The sequence below is a fragment of the Malaclemys terrapin genome, chromosome 4 (assembly GCF_027887155.1).
Source record: "Malaclemys terrapin pileata isolate rMalTer1 chromosome 4, rMalTer1.hap1, whole genome shotgun sequence".
Lineage (NCBI taxonomy): Eukaryota > Metazoa > Chordata > Testudines > Emydidae > Malaclemys > Malaclemys terrapin.
Genome location: NC_071508.1, coordinates 21,048,057 through 21,065,386, shown reverse-complemented (window position 1 = coordinate 21,065,386; position 17,330 = coordinate 21,048,057). Strand labels below are relative to the sequence as shown.

Sequence of the window (17,330 nt, the reverse complement as noted above, 5' to 3'; positions counted from 1 at the left end):
TATCTATCCCCATACACCACATCTATCTATTTATCTATCTACATACTCCCCCTATCTATCTATCTATCTATCTATCTAGAGGGGGAGTATGTAGATAGATAGATAGATGGGGTGTATGCGGATAGATAGATACATAGATAGATAGAGGGGGAGTATGTAGATAGATAGATGGGGTGTATGGGGATAGATAGAGGGGGAGTATGTAGCTAGCTAGATAGAGGGGGATGATGTCGCTAGATATGTGTATGGGGATAGATAAATAGATAGAGGGGGTGTATGGGGATAGATAGATGTGGGGGTGTATGGGGGTAGATAGATAGATGTGGTGTATGTGGAGAGAGAAAAAGGGAGAGAGAGAACTCCATTGGCTTTAAGCCCTTTTACATTTTATGGGACTTTTCTGTAATCTCAGCTCCTTGAACTTTTTCGTGGTCCAAAGCAAACAACAACCCTGGAACCCATGTACACAGAGAATGGTCGTGTAGGAAGGAGCCCAGGGAAGCCAAATCAGATTCAGCTGTGTCATTGACTACAAGCCGGCCAGTGTGTTGCAGTTGGATTTTCCCCGCTGACCCAGTGGCAGGCCACTCCGCTTCTATTAGGGCCCTGGGATGGGACGTAAGTGAGTGGGAGGGCCTGGGTTCCCCTACCCCCGGCAACCCAACGTCAGAAGTGGTAGCCTCCCCACATGGTTGTCAGGAGGCCTGCATTGGTCTGGCTCCCACCTGAATCCGGATGCCAGACGGTTGTGCTGACTCTCCCACCAGAGAGGTAACCTCCCCTAGACTGCCACAGCTCTGCCGGACTGTAGGCCAGAGCCCCCCTACTTGCTTGCTGCCCCACCCTGATCAGTGGCCAGGCAAATGGACCTTCTGTTGCTCTGCCTGCCTGCCTGTAGGCCACAGCCCCTTCTCGATTGCTGCCCTGCCCTGATTGAGGGCCCTGGGCAAACAGACTCTCTACCATTACTTGGCCTGACTGCAGGCTAGAACCATTAACACTGAGCTACTTTTCCCCTGAACCAAGGTACCCGGAAGTATCATAGCAAAGGGCGTGGTCTCCCGCCCAGATGGACGGGGAGGGAGCCGTGAATCCCTTACAGTCTCTCTTTCTACTCATTCATACTTTTTCTCTAAATATGTCAAAACACAGGCACACAACCTTCCCCCGGCCAAACACAGAAAAATAATACAAAATAAATTTTCAAAATGGCAGACGGCACCAAAAACATACACGACTGGAAATGGGGAGGGAGGGCGGGACGTAAATGCTACACAGTGCATGGAAACCTATCAAAAAGTACATGGTGATGAAAGCTATCGAGCAGTTAACTACTCACATGGCTGCGCAGAGCAGGCGGCCAATGGGGAAGAAGCCATGGTCTGGCACGAAGCTCCCAGGGAAGGGAGGCTGGCTTTTCCCAGAGCTAGGGCAGCTGGGCAGCTTCAATGACCGGGCTCTCCTTAGTGCACATTGTTCTTATCCTATGAAAGCATGTCCATAGGCTGCTGTGGGCTGGCGGGTGGTTCTTGAACGCCTCCAGGATGAAGATGGTCTGAGAAGCCAGGCTTTGGACCGAGGAGTTGCTGTCCTGCTGCAAGCCTTTGAGGTCTAAGATTGAAAGGAAGGAAATGGAGGTCAGAGCCACAGAGCTCTGGAGAGCCCCAGCAAACCAAGCCAGTGCTGTACCTCTCGGCCTGTGACAAGGAGGCAGCAGGCTGGGAGGCGGGAGGCAGGGGACTAGCAGGAACAACCAGCAACCTTCACTAAACATCCCTGCTGCCCTCCACAAATGAGGGAGCCTCCAGACACAGGCAAGAAGTCCCAATGAACCCCATTTACTCACTATTTCTAGGACTGCCCCATCCCTGCAGTATCTGAGCACCTCATCCCTGCCTGTATTTACCCTCCGCCTTCCCCCCAATGCACAGATGGGCACTTAGGTCCAGAGAGGGGGAGAGTCATAAAGGGGGCTTGGACATTGTTAGGCTATGCCTAACTTTAGGTGCCCTGCTGCCATCCAGGAAATGCCGAGGAGGGAGCTCAGCCATTCTCTAGCTCTGGTTGGGAGGCCCAGCTGTGAACCTGCTCTGGGAGTGAGAAGCCTGAGCTATATCACTCCCCCCCTCCACCATTCGCCAACAAATGTGGAGATGCTGCTCTGCCCTGCGCTGCCCAGGGGTCCGGGCACGCAGCAAGGAGGTAGGTGACCGGACGTCACCTCTGCCTCATTTGGAGCAGTGGCTTCACCCCAGGCACCCCACGTGGAGGTGACTGCTCTAAACACTGGGCTAGTGAGTGCAAGGGGGGAGGCAGCACCCCACCTCGGCTGTGTTTGGGGGGGGGGCAATCGTCTCTGAAGGCCAGCCAGCTCAGGCCCAGTTTGGGGATCTGCCAGGCCGCAGCTCTGAGGTCAGGGCTAAGTGCCTGGCACATGCCAACCAGCAGACACGACAGGGAGAGGGGGCAGCTGATCAGGGGTTTGGGGATCTACATTTTGCATCCCTTTGTGGCTCTCGCCCGAGATCCTGCTGGCGTCGGAGATTGAACCCAGCCCACGGCCCTGGGCCGTTCATCCCCCTAGCGCTCAGTGCTCAAAGCAGGTACCACCCACCGTTGCAGATGGCATCCAGCTTGTCCTGGCTCCTCTGGTCCAGCTGCCGGGCAGCGAGCCCTACACATACAAACAGCTCGTCACATCCCCGCATCCCCAGCGAGGGTGTCAAATGTCACCCTCCAAGCAACCCCTCGCTTCCCCCGCCCCTCGCTGGCCAGGACGGTGCTCCCGAGTCCCCAGGGGAAAGGGTGAGTCCCCAGGGATGGTTACAGGGCTGGTTGCCAAAGGAGAGCACAGCACCTTGAGGGTTCACTACCAAGAGCCCATGGTGGGGTATGGGGGGGGGGGAATGGGGACTGCATGGGGAGCAGTGGGGTTAGAGGGGGCCCATCAGCCGATCAGGGCAGTTTGGGGTGAGCTTGCTCCTGCGGACTTCTGACACCCTTGATCCTGCATTGGACAATCAGGAGCCCAAGGGTTACTTCTCGCTGCTGGCAGGGACTGAGGAGAGCCTGGGACCGGATCCAGCCCCCCTGTTAAAGGGACCCCTGCTCTGTGGTTACCTATGAACCTGATGGCCGCTTGTCTAAGTGGAGTCTGTGGGTTCTCCAGAAAGGCCATGGTCTGGCACAGAAAGTTGTTGGCTCTCCCCTTGTAGCGCGTCAGCTAGGACCAGAACAAGGGAGCACAAGGTTATTAAAGGCCTTTCCGTCCCGCAGGCCGGGTTCCAGGTGTGTGGAGCGCACGTCCTGTTTTCACCCCTCTTTCCTGTGCCGGGGGGATCACGCAGAGGGACTACACCCAGGGCCAGGAGTGGTCCCAGGGCTGGGGCTCAGTGTGGGCACAGAGCCGGGCAATGGGGGGTGCCCTATCCACCGATTCCCCCGCTCCTACCACGAGGGCTGCGCAGTGAATGACCTGAGGGCTCCCTCACCAGGCAGTCACAGCTTTGCCAGATATCCTTGCGCTGGATGAAGCCACCAAGCTGGTGCCACTTCAGGAATTCTGCCGCACTGCTGAGGGTGTCCCAACACACCTGCAAAACAAGTGGGGCCAGGGCGAGCCGGCCACGGTTACGGGAGCTGGAAGCCACTAGCCTCGTTACCCGGAGGCGGGGAGACCGTGCATGCTGAACGCTTCCCGGCCCCAGGTTGCTTGCGGAAGGGCGGTGGTGTGGCTAAGGCAATAGCTGGAGACCTGACTCAATTCCCAGCTCTCCCTGCAGGAACTCAGGCAAGTTGCTTAGGCCCAGGGCTGCAAAGGGATTTAGGTGCCTAATGCCTATGGGTGATCAATACTTTTGAGGCGCTAGGCCTCATGCTGTGCCTCAGTTCCCCTCCTCATGGTGGGTAGGAGGGAGAATTCATTAGTGCTGGTGGCATTTGGCTCCCAAGTGATGGTGGCCATGAGCGCTAGCATGTGCAGAGACACCTGGGGCGGGGAGTGGGGGGGCGGCTTGGGCATCTCATGTCTAGTACGGGCTGTCCGGGCCGCTTGGCCAAGGACACACTGGGTCCTGCGCACCATCTGGAGACTGGGTAGCTCTGCTCCTGGTAGGGGCCATGGCCAGGGTTGTGCTCTTCCCACCAGCACAGCCAGGGAATGTGCGGAGGCCAGTGGCTGTAGGAGTGGTGAGGCGACCCCTCCCCCCACCCAATCTCTCAGCCTGGCTGCAGGGGGGGAGTGTTGGGCTCAGAGGATGCAGGGAAGACTCAGCAGTTGGGTGGGGCGCCATGGTCATGGCGCTACTGCACTCAACGTTCAAGTGATTTTGAGCGCCTGACTGTCACAGCACTGAGCACCTGCCCTCTGTCAGCGAGACCCTTTAAAGAGGGGGTGTCACATGCTGCCCCCTCAAAACAAATTACTGGTCACTCTGTAACGGTATCCGCTGCAGGCTCCAGCTCGTGGCCTCACCTGGGACACGTTGGGACGCTCATCATGCACAAGGAGGAGCAGCGGGACCAGGCTCTGGAGCACATGCGCCTTCATCCGCCTCCTGTCGAGCCCCCTTACAAGCTCCAGCAGGTGTTTAAAGAGGGTGATGGAGAGCACCCGGAGCCTGCTGGTCACCTGCAAGAGACGACGTGGGGAGGAGATGCTGTGACAGTCATTCTCACCCAGCGGGGCGAGCGCTCACTGTGCCAGAGATGTCTGCCCTGCAGGGGGTATTGGTAACTCACCCCCCAGCCATACAGCCACAGCTGGGGCCAGAGTCTCATGGGCATAGCGCCATTGAAGGCAATCGAGATGCAGATTTCCACCAGTTGAGGGGCTGGCCTGGTAACTTCTTGGCCAGGGAGAGCAGTAAGGTGGGGTGAGACTGCCCCTGGGCTCTCACAGCCAGCTCTGGGCACACTGACATCAGCACACACCTGTGTCAGCCAAGGGGGAATGCTCAGGGCAGAGCAGCGCCAGGACAGGGGCGGCAGAGAGGGAGTGATGAGGAAAGATTCAAAGAGCGAAGGAGGGGGTGTAGTTTGTCCTCCTGCTTTGCGGGCCCAGCTCACACTGCTCTTGACCCACAGCGGCCCTCTAGCCAGGCCAAGGGGGCCAAGCGTGGGGGGCAAATTCCTACACTGGTGTTTGTTCAAGCCACGCACAGGGACCTGGGGTGGATTTAACCCAGGGCCAAGGAGTGGTAAATGTGCAGGAGTTCCCAGATAGGGGGCCTTGGAAGCCATGACTGGAAGCCACCCAGCCTCCAGGGGCTCGGAGTGGGCTGAGGGTTGCCCCACTCCTGTGCATGGGTTTCTTGTTAACTCAGAGCCAGCCCCGCTTGGTCACATGGTGCTGCTGGGCCCCCGCCCTGCATGGCTGCTGGCAGAGCTGAACCAGTCCAGTGACCAGGGAGGCTGGGTGAGCTGTGCCAAGCAGGGAGAACCAGGAGCAATAGCTGGATGCTGTAGGGAGGGGCCACTGCTTTCTGGGAGGTGAGGCTGAGGGGGCAGCCTGGGGATGGGGTGACTTGAGCTGTTCTGGGAGTGGCTGAACCTTTAAACGGTGACCCCAATCAGCAGTTACATGTCACCTCCGGGCACCAGGTTCTAGACAAGGCAGTTCTCTGCGTGACATCTGTTGTAAAAGTGTTCATAAGTTCACCTCACCTCAGTCCCTGGAAAAATCATGGAGCAGGTCCTCAAGGAATCAATTATGAAACACTTAGAGGAGAGGAAAGTGATCAGGAACAGTCAGCATGGATTCACCAAGGGGAAGTCGTGCCTGACTAACCTAATTGCCTTCTATGAGGAGATAACTGGCTCTGTGGATGAGGGGAAAGCAGTGGATGTGTTATTCCTTGACTTTAGCAAAGCTTTTGATACAGTCTCCCACAGTATTCTTGCCGCCAAGTTAAAGAAGTATGGGCTGGATGAACGGACTGTAAGGTGGATAGAAAGCTGGCTAGATCGTCGGGCTCAAGGGATAGTGATCAATGGTTCCATGTCTAGTTGGCAGCCGGTTTCAAGCGGAGTGCCCTAAGGGTCGGTCCTGGGGCCAGTTTTGTTTAATATCTTTATTAATGATCTGGAGGATGGTGTGGACTGCACTCTCAGCAAGTTTGCAGATGACACTAAACTGGGAGGCGTGGTAGATACGCTGGAGGGTAGGGATCAGATACAGAGGGACCTAGACAGATTTGAGGATTGGGCCAAAAGAAACCTGATGAGGTTCAACAAGGACAAGTGCAGAGTCCTGCACTTAGGATGGAAGAATCCTATGCACTGCTACAGACTAGGGACCGAATGGCTAGGTAGCAGTTCTGCAGAAAAGGACCTAGGGGTCACAGTGGACGAGAAGCTGGATATGAGTCAACAGTGTGCTCTTGTTGCCAAGAAGGCTAATGGCATTTTGGGTTGTATAAGTAGGGGCATTGCCAGCAGATCAAGGGATGTGATCGTTCCCCTTTATGCGACATTGGTGAGGCCTCATCTGGAGTACTGTGTCCAGTTTTGGGCCCCACACTACAAGAAGGATGTGGAAATATTGGAAAGAGTCCAGCGGAGGGCAACAAAAATGATTAGGGGTCTGGAGCACATGACTTATGAGGAGAGGCTGAGGGAACTGGGATTGTTTATTCTCCAGAAGAGAAGAATGAGGGGGGGGGATTTGATAGCTGCTTTCAACTACCTGAAGGGGGGTTCCAAAGAGGATGGAGCTCGGCTGTTCTCAGTGGTGGCAGTTGACAGAACAAGGAGCAATGGTCTCAAGTTGCAGTGGGGGAGGTCTAGGTTGGATATTAGGAAACACTATTTCACTAGGAGGGTGGTGAAGCACTGGAATGCTTTACCTAGGGATGTGGTGGAATCTCCTTCCTTGGAGGTTTTTAAGGCCCGGGTTGACAAAGCCCTGGCTGGGATGATTTAGTTGGGAATTGGTCCTGCTTTGAGCAGAGGGTTGGACTAGATGACCTCCTGAGGTCCCTTCCAACCCTGATATTCTATGATTCTATGATTCTTTTAGCCTGTTTATCTGATTTGGCTGCGCTCTTCCTGTCTGGCCACTTCGTAGTAGGTTCTTGGAACAGTAGTTCTGAGTTGTCTTTCCATGAGGAGTTGTGCTAGACTAGATGCAGGAGCTGCTGTTGGTGTTGATCTGTAATTCAGAGGAGCAAGGAATGGATCTTCCTGCTGTCAGATGTTTTTGGCTGTCTGCGCAGCTCTCTCAGCCTCTCCATTCGCTTGTGAGTAATTTGGGCTGCCAGTGATATGAGCAAAATCATATTTCATTCAGACTGACTTAAATTCTGCTGCAGTGAATTGTGGGACATTGTCCATCACTAGTTGTTCTGGATACAGAAATGAGCAAACGTACACTTCAGTTTCTCAATAACACTGCAACATGTTATGTCTTTCAAGTACATTATTTCTATATAGCTGGAAAAGTAGTCCACAATGACCTGGCAATGATGTCCTCTGAATTCACAAAAATCTGCAACTAGTCTTTCCCAGTTCTCTCTCTTGTAGAGGTGGTTGTTCACTGGTTCAGCATTGCCTCTTAAGTTGATTTGGACTAGATCACCTTTCAAAAGCCCAATAGCATCAGATCCTCAAGTTCTTCCATCTTTCTCACTAGGCCCATCATGGCTGCTACACTGCAGCTGAGAAGGTTGTTGGTCTTTGATCTCATACACACGGAACGCAAAGCTTTTGTCTTTGTAAATTGCTTCGGTGCCCATGCAGTTCAAAATCCCTTCAGGGAGGGTCAGAGCTGTGTGACATCAGCTCTCGAGTCAACTTTAAAGTCAATAGTCTTGCTTTGAATATTCAATGTCACTTTCCAGGCGGGCGCCATGTCATCACAAGTGATAGATCCCAGAATCAATGGGTCTTGATTGTCTGCAATATGAGTCAACTCCCTGACTGCTTCAGTGCAACGAACAGCTGCAAAATGTCCATATTTCAGGCATTTATTACAGCATGCGCCTCTGGCTGGACATGTATCATCCCTTGGGATATGACTTTTCCACACCTTGTGCATGTAGACTGGCATTTGTCCCTCTTAGCCTGCGAATTCTCTCTCCTTACCTCAGGGATTTTATGAGAAAGACTTTTAACACTTAAGTGTCTGTTTGTAGCTTTTAAGCTAGTTGCAGGTTTTTCAATTTGCTTTTGCCTGTTGTTTGACTAATTCTGACTCTTGCTAGCTGTATAGCTGTGGGTAGAGTTAAATCTCTCTTCGGCGGTAGCTACTGTGAAAGGTTTTTAGCAGTGTTGTTATAGCTGTGACAGTCCCAGGATATTAGAGGTAGGTGAGGGAATATCATTTAGACCTCACCTGGCTTGTCTCTATGAAAGGTTTTTATCTTTTAACCCAATAACCAGCCTGTTTCTGAAATTTTCATGTTTTACATTCCCCAAATCACAGTTTTCAGCCAGGGGATGCAGAGGTCTTCTAAAACTTTCAACATTTTCCCCTGGTTCTTGAATTCTTTGCTGAAAACATGCTCTTTAATAAACCACATTTCCCTTGGTTATAAAGTGTGCATCAATCCTAACCACAACCCTTGCATAGTTGTCTTTGTGATGGTCTTCAGTAAAGTCAAAGGAGGTAAAGATATGCTCTGCGTGCTTCTCCATAGCCTAAATTAAAGTCAATACCTGTATATCCCCAGTTCCTTTGTGCAGCTTGTTTGCAATGCAAAATCGTGCCAAACATTGTTTCCAGTCTGTCCATTGTGAAGGGTTATGAAAGGTGACGTTCTCTGGGGAATCAGAGTGGGACATGTTGATGAGGTCCTGCAAACTTCGTTGCTGTTCCTTCCGTCTGCAACCTGTGTTGCTGTTTTCCTTTGGTTTCTGTTCTTAGTTTACTCCTGATACCATATCATGTTCTGTACCAGATATGTACTGCCTACAGAGCTTGTTTACACACACCAGATGGACAGTGCTTAATTTGTAATGAAAGAGGTGCTGGGGCTCAAGCAATTTTTTTACAATCATAACTGATGCAGCAAGCCCAGAGATGCCAGGGCTAAGCCCTGGCAAGCCCTGGCACAAGTTGAGCACTGCAGATGGGTTCATCATAAGAACCGTTAATGCTCTGCTGGATACAGCTGAGGTTCATTTAAATAAGGTATTTTACAGAGCATCACCTAGTAGTCGAACAGTATCATACAGGGTAACATGCCATTACACAGGTAGCCTGGCTTGTTTGCTAGACTCCATCCCATGTTAATCTTACTAGCCAGCTGCTCCTGCCCCCGGTGTCAGCTCAGAGCAGCCGGGCAGGCTCTGCACAAAACTTATGGGAGCGGTCTGGGGGCATCAGAGCTGCACTGCAGTGGGCATAGGCAGATGTTGAATTGGCACCTCGCTGGTCTTCCCTCCAGTTGTTGAGGCCTATTTGCCTTTCCCTGGTGATGGGCGTTGTGTTCATTAACGCTATTTGGATTTAACACCCCCCCCATAAAGAACCTGTTCTGTTCCCCCCGGGCCCGAGAGAGGTTTGGTTTAAAGGGCTCGCCCCAGGGCGAGATCCTGCAGCTGGGGTCCAGGAGACCCTGGGAACAGCTTGAGCCGGGCCTGTGCCACTACTAAATAAAGAGCGGCAGGGTCCCAGCAGAGTTCGGCAGGGCTGAGGGTAGTATTTAGTGTTGTGAAAGCTGGGGAGGTGGGTGGACGCTCCAGGAGCCCCCACTGGGGGTTACCCCTAGAAGGCAGTAATGGATGGGCCCCTTTCTCCTGCCCACTTGCTGGATCTCATCATCCAGTGGGGGACTGGACATCAGTCTGGTGAACGTGCCGGCGGGGGCTAGTTTGTGGTTATGAAAGACCTGGGGAGAACTAGGCCCTCCTTTGACGCTGCGCTGCCATGAGAACAAAGGGGAGAGGAAAGGGTGGTAGCTGCAGAACCTACAAACGGAGCCGTTTCCTTATGGAGCTCCCAGGCCAGCTGTGGGATTCCTGGCCAGGGAGAGGAGGGGCAGGATTTTCACCAGGGTACCATCACTTGTCACCCTGGAAGCCAGCAAGAGCATTGCAGCACCCTGTGCTGCAGAGGCCCCCTCACTGCATGCAGACTCAGGAATGCATGTCCTTCCACAAGGGGAGCCTTGTCCCCAGGCTGCCCTGATCCTTGTCAGCAGGCCTGCAGGACACAAGGGTTCCCATCCTTTCTGCCATACGCTCTGATGGAGAGTGAGGTAGCAGAGGAAGGTGGGAATGGGCTCACGTCATTTACAACAATCCTTTTTCTGGCTAGGACCATACACAGGCCCTGCTAGCCCACCCGCCAGCCCCCATTCACAGGTCCGCAGTTTGAAGGGTCTCCCATGGGCCACCAGGCCTTACATCATCAATGAAAGGCAGGAGTTTCTCAGCCACTTGCACAGCCGCGCGGCTGGCGCTCTGCCTGTCCATGCCGGCAAGGATGTTTTTCAGAACGGTGATGGCCTCGGCGATGATGTCCCTGTCTACCTCCTGTAGTTGCTCCAGGACCTCTGGCAGCAGACGCTGGAGTTTCCCCACCTGCGTGAAATGAGGAGCTGCTTTACAAAACACCCTCCAGTGACCCACAAGCCATTTCCAAAACAACGTCCACCTCCCCTGCAGACAGAGGCATGGGAACTAAGGGGGTGCTGCAGCACTCCCAGGTTTTACACGGGGCTCTGCTCCTGGCCCCGCTCACAGGGTCCCAGCTGTCAGCCCTGCGCCAACCCCCATCTGTGGCCCCAGCCTCGGTTCCCTTGCTCCATCCACCTCCCCCGCCCCCGGCTCCTGGAGCCATGGCCCTGCTCCTGAGCCCAGCTCTAGGGGTGGCAGGGGGTGTGGGCAGGGGTAAGGTGGGGTGCAGCACCTCCACTATAAAAAGTCTTCCAGCGCCCCTGCCTCCAGGTGACATGTTAGAACCTCAAAGCCTTTGCACAGCCAGCTAGGATCACGGGCAGCAGGGCCGGCTACCTGAAACATAAGCAGCTGCTTCCTTGTACCCCAGATCTCAGGGGATGGTATTTATTAGCGGGTATCATCTGTGGAAAGTTCTCTGCACAACACATTGACCCCAAATAAATCAAGTCTATTATTGTTATAGGGGTTCAAATAGCACCTCGAGGGCCTATCTGCAATCAGGGCTTGTGCTGGGGGATTTCCAGGCACAGTAAGAGACGTCCCCTGCCCTAGAGCTTACAGGCTAGGCACACAAAGGAAGGATTTCTATCCCCATTGTACAGACATGGAACTCAGGCACAGAGAGGCTACGTGACTCGCCCATGGTCACCCAGGGAGTCTGGAAGAGCCAGGAACCGAACCTGGGTTCTCCCGAGTCCCTGTCCTTACAGCCCAGCCTAGAGGAGGGAGCCAATTTTGCACACGAGTTCTAGGGTTGGTCTGTTACTAAAAGCCAGATTCAATCATTTCTGTATTTGGTTTTTGAACCTTTCAAAGACAGCCCCACAAAACATTTTTGGAGAGGGTCCAGAGAAGAGCTTGAGAACATGACCTATGAAGGAAGGCTGAAAGAATTGTGTTTGTTTAGTTTGAAAAAGAGAAGACTGAGAGGGGACATGATAGCAGTTTTCAGGTATCTAAAAGGGTGTCATAAGGAGGAGGGAGAAAACTTGTTCACCTTAGTCTCTAAGGATAGAACAAGAAGCAATGGGCTTAAACTGCAGCAAGGGAGGTTTAGGTTGGACATTAGGAAAAAATTCCTAACTGTTAGGGTGGTTAAACACTGGAATAAATTGCCTAGGGAGGTTGTGGAATCTCCATCTCTGGAGGTATTTAAGAGTAGGTTAGATAACTGTCTATCAAGGATGGTCTAGGCAATATTTGGTCCTGCCATGAGGGCAGGGAACTGGACTCGATGACCTCTCGAGGTCTCTTCCAGTCCTAGAATCTATGAATCTATGAAAATCTCAACCGGCATCAGGGAAAAAAATGTGTCAAATACAGGCTAACCGGTTCCGGAAGAAAAAATGAACCACAAGCAAGTGAAAACCAGGCTGAGGCGCATGGAACGATGGGAATGGTGTATGACAAAGAATTACAGTCACGCCCTCTCCATGTCTGATAGAATCGTAGTCCGGGTTTAATAAACCGGACTGACCCGCTATTCTCAAGGTAAGTAAATTATCATTAGTGAGAGTTGCCTTCAGATTGTCTCCTCTTTACCAGGCTGCCAGATCTGTGTATTTAAGCCCCAAGGGTTTTCTCTGCCTTCACTATACTGTGTGTATCAAACTTGTTATGAGATCTTAGCAGCAAAAGGCCCCTGTAGAGCTCTTCAGAGGAGCAAGTGCTGCGGGACAGAGCTGTGACATCAACAGTTAAAACCTATGAGGCTTTAAAAGGGGATTTGTAGGAAAAAATGGTTCCTAATTGAAGCGAAATGGCTCTGTCTGGGCGTCCCTGATCACTGGTGTCGCCAGCATTCCCTGGGGTCTAGAGTCCACAGCTCTGCTGCTAATCTAGTGCTAGGGTTCTTTGGATCACAGAGACCCCAGACACAATCAGGCCCGGCAGTGCCAGGTACTGCACACACCCAGAGACACACCCCGCAGGAGCCAGGCTTGGAGACTTGCCCAAGGTCACCAAGCAGGTCAGTGACAGAGCCAGGAATAGAAGCCAGGGCTCCTGACTCGAGGCCAGGGCCATGTCCCCATGGAAGGTTTCAATGACCCCAGCCCTGCAGCAGCTCCCTGCGGTTCTGGGTTTATCCCCCAGCCCTCCTCCCCTCTCACCTTCTCTGGGCACAGGGACAGGTTCAGGAGGCCTTTGAGCGCCAGCCAGCGCACCACAGTGTTGGGGTCTCTCAGCTGCCCACTCAAGTGGTCCAGGATGGCGTCTTCCTGCTTATTGCCAAGGTCAGGGCACTGGAGGAGCTAACACATCAACAGCGAAACAAGCTAGAGAACGGGGCTGGACCCTCACGACTCATCTCTGCCAAGGGGCCCTTAGCTCCACCTGCCACGGGCACAGCATGCGCTGTACACCGGGCACCGCGATTGGTCACCGTGTGTGCCCCACTGAAACGCTGCTAGCGCAACGGGCCCTCGAGGCTCCAGCCGAGATCAAGGCCTACCCTGCTCCCTCACTAAGGCTCAGCTGCATGCGGAGCAGGGAGGGAGGGGGCTGCAGCCTTGTGTTCCAAAGGGCCGCCCGGTCTACGGGGGGCAGGTGAATTGGCCGTGGATGGGCCCGGCCTGCGCATGGCATACGGACGTCAGAGGGGGCTTCAGGGCCGAGGTCACACAAGGGACCATTCTATGGAGCTGAGCCTTGGGGAACAAGAGACACCCGACCCTGGGCTTTGCTCCAGCCCCGCAACACCAGCTGGGGCCGGTAACAATGTCCAGAGTCAGTGACTCCACCCATAGGGCTTTAGGAGCTTTCCCTGCCCCTGGTCACCCACCCACCCCCAGAGCCACCTACTCCTCTCCTGGCCATAGGCATGGGCGGCGAGTTCTATGGGCCCTCGGTGCCTGGGCACCATGGGCCTCGGCCCCGCCTTCTGCCCCCACGTCTCCCGGGCCATTTAAAAGAGCCCGGGGCCCCCACTCACCACCCGCAGTGCAGCGGAGCTGAGCGGCTTCCTGCCTGCTTGCTCCACATGGCTGCCGGCCCCTCCCTGCGGCCCCTGAGTGGGGTGGGTCTGTGTCCCACTGTCACGGAGTGTGGGGGAGTCAGGGCCCCGCACCCCCCACTTCCTGTGATTCACCGTGACTCTCACCAGCCAGTAAAACAGAAGGTTTATTAGATGACAGGAACACAGTCCCAAGCAGGGCTTGTAAGTACAACCAGGACCCCTTTAGCCAGGTCCCTCTGGGGGGCAAGGATCTTAGACCCCAGACTTGGGGTTCCCTGCCTCTTCCCACCCAGCCCAAAACTGAAACCAAAACCCCTCCTGCAGGCTCTCTCCTCCTCCTTCTCTCCCCCTCTCCCTTTGTCCAGTTTCCAGGGCAAAGGTGTCAACTTGCCCCACCCCCCTTCCTGGCTCAGGTTAACAGGCTCAGGTACTGTCCCTCACCTAAAGTCATCCCCTGCTCTCCCATCCCCCATGCAGACAGTCCAGTAAAACTAACCGACATACCCAGGTCAATCCACCCCGCTCCCTACTGCGTCACACCCACCCCAAGCGCCCCTGCAGCCAGTAGGAAGCTGCGCGGGCAGTGCCTGGGGGTAGCAGCACACGGAGGCCCCCAGGCCCGCCCTGCCTAGGAGCCCCAGGTAAGCGCCGCACCCTCCCAACTCCTCCCAGAGCCTGCACCCCCACCCCTTTCCCACACCCCCTCCTGCCCCCAAACTCCTCCCAGAGCCTGCACCCCCACCCCTTTCCCACACCCCACTCCGGCCCCCAAACTCCCTCCCAGAGCCTGTACCCCCTCCCTCCACACCCCCTCCTGCCCCCAAACTCCTCCCAGAGCCTGCACCCCTCACCCCTTCCTGCACCCCCACCTTCTGCCCCAGCCTGGAGCCTGCACCCAGCACCCAAACTCCATCCCAGAGCCTGCACTGCAGGCCCCTTCCCCCACCCAAACTCCCTCCCAGGGCCCAACCTCTCACCCCTCCTGCACCCCAATCCCCTACCCCAGCCCAGTGCCTGTACCCCAGACCTCCTCCCCCCGCCCAAACTCCCTCCCAGAGACTTAGACAGGTGGGAGGCAGTTTGGAGGGGCGGGCTCTGCTGGTCACCACCAAAATTTCTACAAACCTGCCGCCCCTGGCCATAGGTCAGTCCCATGCCACAGTCACCGCTGGGCTAGGGCTGTTCTCACGACCCTCACCCGCCAGTGAGGCTCACCTGAATGAAGAACGCCATGGCCGGGATGTACCGCCTATCATCCCTGCAGTTGAGGATGGCCATCAGCTCCTGGAAAATCCAGCAACGCTCCTGGAAACTGACCGAAACCATGGCCCTGGCATGGGAAACACAAACACCACATCATTGAGGTGGGCAAGGACTGGTTCTCCATTTACAAATCTAACCAGACCAGTGCCACAGGACAGGGGATCCCGGGTGACTAGTCACGTGCAGCTGGCATGGACTAGTTCCTGCTGGCTTAAAATGCCCAGCAGCCTAACTGCTAGAGACCCAGACCCTTAATCACTCTACAGGGAGCCCTTCCACGAGGCCAGCTCCGAGCACGCAGCGCTGGGCTGTGTGACCAAGTGGGAGGGACGTTCTTAATGTCTCCTCTGAATACTGTGTGGTTGCCTCAGTTTCCCCTATGCATTTCTTAAGTCTCCAGTGTGCATAAATGGCTGACAATCTGTCTCCTAGCAACAAATGGCCAGGGCCCTTCCCCCCTTGCAAGGGGATAGCTAAAGGTGAACAAAGATCAGGTGACCTCCTGGCCCAGGAAAGAGACAAAGGCCAGAAAGGAGGGGCTGGAGGGGGGTTTCAGTTGGGAGCTGGCTGGGGACGGGAAGTGAGTGCGGACGGAGTTGTCTGCCTCGCTGGGCCCCAGAATGGACCCGGCTGAGGGGTCCCGTTTGCTGTACCTACAAGCTCTGTTTTAGACTGTGTTCCTGTCATCGAATAAACCTCTGTTTTACTGGCTGGCTAAGAGTCACGTCTGACTGCGAAGTGGGGGTGCGTGCAGGATCCTCTGGCTTCCTCAGGTCCCCACCTGGGGGGACTCGCTGTGGGAAGCGCACGGAGGGGCATATGCTGAATGCTCCAAGGAGAGACCCAGGAAGGTGAAGCCGTGTGAGCTTCTTGCCCTGAAGACAGTCTGCTCCGAGGGAGAGGAGGCTCCCCAAAGTCCTGACTGGCTTTGTGGGGAGCAGTTCCAGAGCATTGCCCGGGGACTCCGTGATAGGCTGCAAGAGAACTGCAGATAAAGAAGGGCGTCGGTGGGCTCGGTGGCCTTTCTCATGTGCCCAGATATTGGGTGATGAGAGACAGAAGGTGGGTTAGGGAATATCTTAGATTGGTCTAAGACAAGTGTTAGAGCTTTCTGTGTTAGCGTCTCTCTCTCACACACAGATGCTGGGCCAGCCAAAGACATTCCCTCCCCCGCCTTGTCTCTCTCATGTGCTGGGCCTGACAGGGCTACACCAACGCTGCAGACAGACATGACGGAGGCTGTCTTTGCCCAGCCACGCCTGCCAGAGCCACGCAGGAAGCGGTTTACGCCAGGCAGCGCAGGGTGGAGAAGTAGCCGACTGACCCCTCAGCCAACGGCACAGAGGCTGTGGCCTCTTCCACGCAGGCGATTGGGAGCCGCGTCTCACCCAGCGGGGAAGGCGATGTGGCCGTGTCCTGGGCCCAGGGACGGGAGATGCTACTGCGGTCAGTTCTGGGCAGCAGCCCCAGGGACAAGACACTCACCGGGCAAGCACCAAGACGCCTTCGTGGTGCATGTCGGCGTTCACGAGCATGCCCCAGCCACCCTGCTTGTGGATGAACGTGGTCTGGTCCCTGTAGCCAGCACATTGGAGCAAGGCTTGCATGGCATCCACCGCATACCTGCATGCAGAGCGAGCCTCTTGTTACTGAGCGAGCCCAGGCCAGGCTCTGCCGTGTGCCTGCGGGCGACAGTTCAGAACCGAGGCGGGATGTCGGGCTGGTGGTACCTGACAGGGCTGAAGGATGCAGGCGTGTCCCCCTGGTTATTCACCCTCTCGTTATGCATGGACAGCTCCACCGTATATGTGATCTGGAATAGCAGGGCGATGGAGAGCTGAGGGAAGAGCTCCTTCACCTGCTGTCTGCAGGCCTGCTCCTTGAAGATCTCGTACAGGGCTCTGGTGGCCTGCAGCCAAGAACAGGAGACAGATGTCACTGCAGGGCCTTCGCCCTTTCCACGCTCCCCCGAGGCACCTAGAGAGGAGGGGTGGGCTGGGGGCTAAGGCCTGGGATGCTGGATTCAATTCCTAGCCTGTGTGATCTTGGCTAGAACCACAGAAGGGACTTCGGCTCAGCGTTGCCATGCCTAGCTTCATGTGCCCTGCTGCCCAGTGGACTCACAGCCCTGAGTTAAGTGCCCAGGCTCCATATACGCTCCAGAGGGAGAGTCAGTTGGGCCAATTGTTAAAGAGGGTAAACGGGATGGCCTGGGTAATTTCAGGCCTGTCAGCCTGACATCGATCCCAGGCAAGATAATGGAGTGGCTGGTACAAGATTAAATTAATAAAGAATTAAAGAAGATAATTTAATTAATGCAAATCAACATGGGTGTATGGAAAATATTTCCGGCCAAGAGAATTGCGATCTGTTTTTTGATGAGATTACAAGTTTGGTAGAGAAAGGAAATAGCATTGGCATAATGTATGTAGACTTCTGTAAGGCGCTTGAGTTGGCGCCACACTCCAGTTTGATCGGAATCCTAGAA

General features: G+C 54.7%; 1 protein-coding gene across 1 annotated transcript; it reads right to left on the bottom strand.

The window, feature by feature from the left end:
• Positions 1-1,141: 1,141 nt before the first annotated feature.
• Positions 1,142-16,906, bottom strand: LOC128836178 (maestro heat-like repeat-containing protein family member 7). Its single transcript, XM_054026196.1, has 10 exons — positions 16,573-16,906; positions 16,328-16,465; positions 14,795-14,909; positions 12,735-12,875; positions 10,348-10,524; positions 4,475-4,630; positions 3,492-3,593; positions 3,121-3,223; positions 2,615-2,674; positions 1,142-1,611 (listed from the first exon to the last, which is right to left on the bottom strand). Exons 1-10 carry the CDS (start codon positions 16,629-16,631, stop codon positions 1,427-1,429), a joined length of 1,236 nt encoding a protein of 411 aa, XP_053882171.1. The 5' UTR covers positions 16,632-16,906; the 3' UTR covers positions 1,142-1,426.
• Positions 16,907-17,330: the final 424 nt, after the last annotated feature.